This window comes from Falco naumanni, chromosome 3, assembly GCF_017639655.2.
Source record: "Falco naumanni isolate bFalNau1 chromosome 3, bFalNau1.pat, whole genome shotgun sequence".
Classification (NCBI taxonomy): Eukaryota; Metazoa; Chordata; class Aves; order Falconiformes; family Falconidae; genus Falco; species Falco naumanni.
Window position 1 is genome coordinate 5,675,896 of NC_054056.1, and position 6,550 is coordinate 5,682,445.

General features: G+C 35.5%; 1 protein-coding gene across 1 annotated transcript; it reads right to left on the reverse strand.

Annotated features, from left to right (window-relative positions):
- Positions 1-2,373: 2,373 nt before the first annotated feature.
- On the reverse strand, positions 2,374-5,242 carry LOC121085334 (fatty acid-binding protein, liver). Its single transcript, XM_040587915.1, has 4 exons — positions 5,108-5,242; positions 3,913-4,085; positions 3,540-3,629; positions 2,374-2,484 (listed from the first exon to the last, which is right to left on the reverse strand). Exons 1-4 carry the CDS (start codon positions 5,172-5,174, stop codon positions 2,434-2,436), a joined length of 381 nt encoding a protein of 126 aa, XP_040443849.1. The 5' UTR covers positions 5,175-5,242; the 3' UTR covers positions 2,374-2,433.
- Between the last annotated feature and the right edge of the window lie 1,308 nt (positions 5,243-6,550).

A 6,550-nucleotide genomic window follows, 5' to 3' on the forward strand; every position in this document is an offset into this window, starting at 1 on the left:
TTTTCCGCATTTGATATTTACAGTTAACATTATTCTGTACGAAGTATGCTAGGAGCAGGTTGAGTTTGTTACCTTGTGCAATATATACACAGATCTGCTTACAGAAGTCGCCAAAAGAACATGAAAATCAAGCCAAGGAAAGCACATTAGAGACTGGGATTATGGTGGGAGTGTGTGACACAAACCAGATTTTTTTTTTTTCTGTAGACATTCTGAAAAACAATGGAATTACCGAAGAGTGGAGTTTAGTGATGGCTAGAAATACTTGCTGCCAGGATTACCCTTTCAGAGCTTTTCAGACTGGAAATAACACTCTTGAACAAGATTCAAATACGATTATAAATACTCTCCTTTGCAGAAAAAGTCACTTGGTTTTGTGGAAGATCCAGTGCAGTCATCCAAACCTGTAAGAGTTTGTCTTTCAGAAATGATTGATTTTGGGCAATGGGACAAGGTTTGCACTCCAATCAAAATCCTTCAGGTTTTGACCATTTTGCATCAAAGTAAGGAACTGAACTATTCCACCTAAATCTGAAATGCCCTGTGGCAGAAGAATACTGCCGTTGGATTGAAAAGATTGGCACAGGTGTTGGAAACACTAAATCGCCACAATTGTGAAGTAAGTAAGGTGATTTCTTTTTTCTTTTAAAAATTCTTTTAGGACTTTAGTGCTTTCAAATTAAAATGGTTTAGCATCAGTTTAAGATCTATGTAGGATGAATGTGTTTTTAGTATGTAGTATCCACGGTCTATACTTAAACTGCCTTTGTATACCAGTTGTCATGTATTGACATGATGTCTTTGATCAGGGGTTGAATAGGGAAGCAGGAAGACTGCCAGGCAGATTATGTGAAGTGATCAGGGAATATTTGAGTAGTTATTGAACCAAAATTAGACCTTCATGTTTCTTTTAAAAGCAAACAGATATATTCACATTTTGCTTTAACATCATTCCCATTTTCTGTCAGAATGTATCAAAGTAATTGCTTTGTAACAGGCTTTAAGTGTGTTGTTCAGAGCAATGAATGATCTTTGTGTTCGTTTAGAAATAAACATGAAGTGTCTTGTATTTTGTTTCCTACAGTTTACTGATGCAGCATTTGATCGCTGAAGACTTGCAGTGTTCTGCAAATGTAGTGTTGGAAAACTATGTTCTGTTTTGTAGTGTTTCATTGTGTAGTTAGCAGCAGTTACCCAGCAACTTCCAAACAGAAGTGTTTCGAGCTCTTACATGGTTTTTTTCAGTACCAATGCTTTAAAGCAGCCTTCTCCCTGAGTTTTACCACTGTCTTGACTTCTGTTCCATTGATCTTATTTATGTGTAACTCACATGGAATCTAATTTAGTCTGCAAAAGTGTACTTAGCATTAGTACTGCTTGGGAAGCAAAATGAACACAATGATACTTGGATGGTTATGCCGGTAAAACTTCCCCATGAGGACAGCCTTATCCCAGAATAAGAATACACTTCCCGGATTGCTTATATCGTGTTGCAAGTATTATTAACTAAAACACAATGTCCCCCCCCGCAAACTGCTCTTCTAGTGTACGAAGAGGGAGACTCAGCACTCTTAATTGGACTCAAACATCCCCATGAGGATTTTAAAAAGCATAACCAGTCCAGCAACTTTTTTGTGGAGGTCTTACACCCAAGACTGGTTCTAACAAACTTGTGATGGCTTAAGTATGAAGTAGGACTGCGAATAGAATAGTAGGATCTAATCAGCACTGAACAGAAATAGTTATAGGCACAGGTCCTGTGCATTTTATACTTAAGTAGAGACACATAATCTGAACATAAATGATCTAGTTTACTTGAGTTTCACAAACTTGAACTGTGACAGACAGATACTGGGAGTATGTTGAAAATTGGAATGTTTAATACCCTTTGCATTTGTAGTGTCTCATCTTTGTTCAATTGTACTCTTGTGTAGTTAACAGCAGTCATTCCTATTACTACTTCGTAATTGTTTATGACAAATACTTCACAGCTTTTAAAATATTACTGTTTTATATCAGCTAAAAAACATCTAATTGTTCTTTACTGGCTAGGTTATAGAGAAAGTGTTTTAGTAGAAGGCTAAGCTTTCTTGGTAAAGCTGAATATGTTGACTGAGTATGTAAGAAATCAAGAATCATTTATATCAGCTTTTGTCTGCTCCCAAGGGTTATTATGATAAATCATGATGTTCCAGTTGGTGTGCAGGTTTGGTTGTCTGGGAGGCAGACTGCTGTCACTGGGCATATAGAAGGGATCTATAAGTGTATGCAGGGAGAACACAGTTTTATAATAATGCAAAGTGATGCATATGTGAAAGGAGAGTAGAAATCATTATTTTCTGTACTGTTTTGTCAGGTAACAAAGATCACACCTTGTGGAAACTGCACTTTATTTTAGGTATGTAAAGGTGTCACAAAGAAGGTGATCTGTCTTTAAACTTTCTTGCTTCTTCTGACAAGTGTTACTCCACCAACAGTCATAGTCTGTAGAAGATGAATATGCATAACTTGTTTTTTATTTAGACTCCAGGAAATCTATTTGTAACTAGCTGGCTAGAGTTTCTTCAATTCATATATAAATCCATCTTATTCCACAAGAAAATACATTTACAGTTCTTGCCTATAAATATGTTTATAACATACGAAGGAAAATTTTTTGCAGAACCAGCTCTGAAGAGAGAAAAATCTAAAAGTGTAGTGGATGATGACATTTATATTATCACTCTCTTTTAAGTGATGTCACAGATACTACCAGAATGACATGCTTCCTGTAATAGAAATCCACTGTCCCACATAGTAATGTGTTCTTTTCCCTGATGTTTTGCTTGCTCAATGTTAGAAAAGTAGTTTGAGATACCCAGAATGGTCTTAGGAAATTGTATGTCCAAAACATACAACTTTAATGTAGTTAGCTGTCATTCTTGTAGTAGTCTTTAGCCAAGTGGATACTACTTAGAAGCCTGATGAGCTTAAGTCTATAGAGAAAAGCTCTTTGTCAGTACTGAACAATTATGAACTAACTAAAGAACTTTGAACAATTGTAGGTGGAACAAACATACTATAAGTTTTTGGGTTTGACTCAGCTTTTACTTTCTTTTCAGAGGTAATGCTGTGGATAAAGCTAAGGGTAAAAGCACTGCTATAGTAGTCTAGAGGAATTTATAAGGAGCCTTTCTGCAACATGCTCAGCAGCCAAAGCCCTTCACACTTCAGTGCCTAGAATTGGCCCCAGGGTAGTAATTAATAAAAAGATTTGTTGAGCAGGATGCATTAAATATATGAGTAATGTTTAAAGGAGAGTCATCTAAGGCAGTTGGTTTTAATGAGAAACAGGAATAATAAAAGATACTATTAGAATTTTCCACTAACTGCGGTTCTGTATCTGCAGATTTAAGCACCAGTAAGGAATTCTGCAAGTAATGTGATAATTTTAGAGCCAGATTTGTTGAAGTTATTAAGCCTACACTAAGAGCTAATCAACACAGAACATTTTTTCCTTCAGCATTTTTCTTGATGTGCCATTATTTTCTAACACTTACCTCCACCATTTCATTTCCTTTAATTTCTTGCTCATGAGAGAATTTTTCTGATTTGCACACAAGCTTCCCATTTACCATGTTCACAGTACACTGTTGAAGCAGATTTAAAAATCACAAAAAATTTTACATTTTGCAATTCAATTTGAATAAGCAGAGGACTATGTAAATGGGAATTAAATGATCTTGGTATTTTATAATCACGTCTACTAATTTAAGCTGGAGACCACAGCATTTTAATAGGAGTGTTAGAAGAAATGTTTCTGTTGAAATGATAGAAATGTATGCTAATAGAAATGGTACAAACAAGTTTCACTCATACACAGAAACTGAGAAGGATAAATACAGAGATGCACTCGTTCCTGAAATATATTACCTTTAGCTTTCTGCCATCCATAGTAGTAATGTCAGCCTCTTTTCCAAGTGTAAAAGAGTTAGTGACAGATTGCTTGGGTGTTTTTGATGTCACGATGAAGTCATTTCCTTTTTGCTGTATTTCAACAACAGGCTTAATATCTTTGGCGACTTTGATGATGTCATCTGGCAGTGCTGTAAAAAAGGCAAAAAAGGACTTTTTCTGTTACAAAGTAGTGTGTTGATATGAAATAGCAAATTTTTTTCTCCAATAAAGGTGCAAAAGATACAAAACAATAATAAAAAGTGATGTCCAAGTTAAAAGATAAGCCTGTTCTGGACTCACTTCTCTATGGGCATATTGTTCCATTCCATCTAGTTTGCATAGATTTTGATATTATATTAATTAATCTTGTGTCAGAATATGTGTTGCTTCTTTCAGTAATAGCTTGCCATGTGGTAACATTTCTCCATGATGAAAACCATGTGTGTGGTTTTTTTGTTTCGCTCACCTCTTCCCTGGGAGATGGAAGGTGGTGGTTATCTGTCTAGTCAGAGCTGCAACAGTCTGAGTAGCCTCCGATTGCCTCATCAGGGTGTCTGTGGCATGATTTGACTGTATCATCTTTAGCAGTAGCGGGAATTGGTTCAGGTGTCATACTGTTGGACTAGGCTTTTCAACTGTAACTGAATTCTGTTCTGCTGAATATCTCTCATATACTCTTAAAAACTCCAATGTGAATTTTTTGTCAAGCGCATAAGTGCATTTTTATTATTATAGGCGCATACTAAGTTGTAACTACCATTACGGCTCACTAAACAGCTATCACATGTTAATCACTAGTGCTGTAGAAAGTACCTGCACTACGAATAGCATGTTGGAAATCTGTATATATCACTGACAACTTGTTTCTAGTTAAGTGTATTTATAGAAGTTATGTGTTAATCAAAACAAGTAGATTTCTGGTATATGTCTTCTTTCATGAGGGACTCTTCTAATGTTAGGGATTTGGGGGTTATCTGTAACCTTTCTACATCAATTTGAATGATTTTTTGGCTTCTTTTCATTTCCAAATTGGGCATAACAGACTTACCTGGCAGGGGGTAGTTTGTCATACAAACAAAAGTAAAAAACATAGAAATACAGTAATAAAAGATGTCATGCAAAGTGTGTGTTGCAATCCAGCAAATTATTTCAAAAGTAACTAGACACTTACCAAGAGCTTTCAGAAACTCCTCATAGTTCTCTTGAGCATAGACCTGCCAGGTTCCATTGAATGCCATTGTGGATGCTATAATGCAGTTTAGGGCAGCAACACTAGCAGGAAAGTGGGGGGCTCTCCCTGGTCATTCAGTTGCTATTTATGGAAAGGGAAAGGCCAGCCCAAATTGTGAGATGGCTGACTAATTATTAACTGTGAGATAACAATTATTAATCCTTTATTTGTTCTTAATGATCATAACCTCTAGTTCATTCTGCTTTGTAGAAAGTCTTACCTTGACCACCTGGCTTGAGATGTTAAGTTTATTGTGGGTTACTGAACTCAGGTAATTATTCATAATTGTTGTAAAGAGTTGCATAGATTAATTTGTTGTGTTTTTTGTTCACAACTTCTATGTTTACTACAATTTCTGTGTTTTGGATAGAATTCTTCAGATATAATGATGCAATTTACAATAGATTCAAGGTAATTACTGTCTTACAGCAGGAACTTCCTAATTATCACAATATTGTCTACTAAGGGCACTTGAACCTTAAATGATGGGAATAAAATCCACAGCTATTTTTTCCAAAATTGTGGGCCTCCAGTTGCTTGAGGTCATGTTGGAGTGGGACGGTCAGTTGTGACTTTACCCAGTAGGTGTCAGTAACAGACATCTAAATCTGTATTAAATTCAGTTTATTATTATTATTTTTTAATAACCACTGCATACATAGAAGATTAAAGGTAAAGTAAAACATGAAACATTGTTTGGAGACTGAAATGAAAGAAGCAAATAGGATGTATTATTTTTCTTCACACCAGTTGCACCAAGAATTCCTCACTCATTATAGCTATTGAGTGATATTCCTTACTGTCTGTACAAGTATGACTTGATTTTGGAAGACATCCATTAGATTGTGTGTCTTGCAGTTATATTGCTTAATTCAAATAGAGTCTGTATCCCAGAGGTAGGTGACCTTTCCAAGTTAACTTTTATTACTCCATACCAGTCAGTAATTCTTCCATTTAAATCGAAAACCAATGCTGAACTTTTTCTTACAAATTCACAACTCTTTTGTCAGTATGCAATTTTAAAGAAAACACACACAAATAGCCCATTACATGGAATTACATTTACGTATGATAATACCTGAGTAGCAAGGATGAGATGCTGATACTGAATTTTTATGCGTGGGGTGTAAGACACATGGCTCTGAAAAGTACATGTTTATACTGGAGTTATTCTAGGTTATGTTAATCTGTTTTACCATAGAGTAATGTTAATGATGCTGTCAGAAGGGCCTGCTTTTCTTCGTTTACTGTAAGATGAATCTAAACAATTGGCTAAGCTCTCCTTTTTTTATGTTATTAAATTTAATAATATAAATTGTATATATTTAATTTAAAGTAATATCTGAAGTGTAACTGCCTTTGGTCAAATGATTGGCAGTCCTG

What these genes read in the sequence shown, in the direction of transcription:
- LOC121085334 (XM_040587915.1), bottom strand. Translation starts at nt 5,174, where the DNA reads ATGGCATTCAATGGAACCTGGCAGGTCTATGCTCAAGAGAACTATGAG. An exon ending in GGAGTTTCTGAAAGCTCTTG is followed by an intron (nt 4,086 to 5,107) that starts GTAAGTGTCTAG and finishes CCTTTTTTACAG; the next exon opens with CACTGCCAGATGACATCATC. An exon ending in AAGGAAATGAAATGGTGGAG is followed by an intron (nt 2,485 to 3,539) that starts GTAAGTGTTAGA and finishes CATCTTCTACAG; the next exon opens with ACTATGACTGTTGGTGGAGT.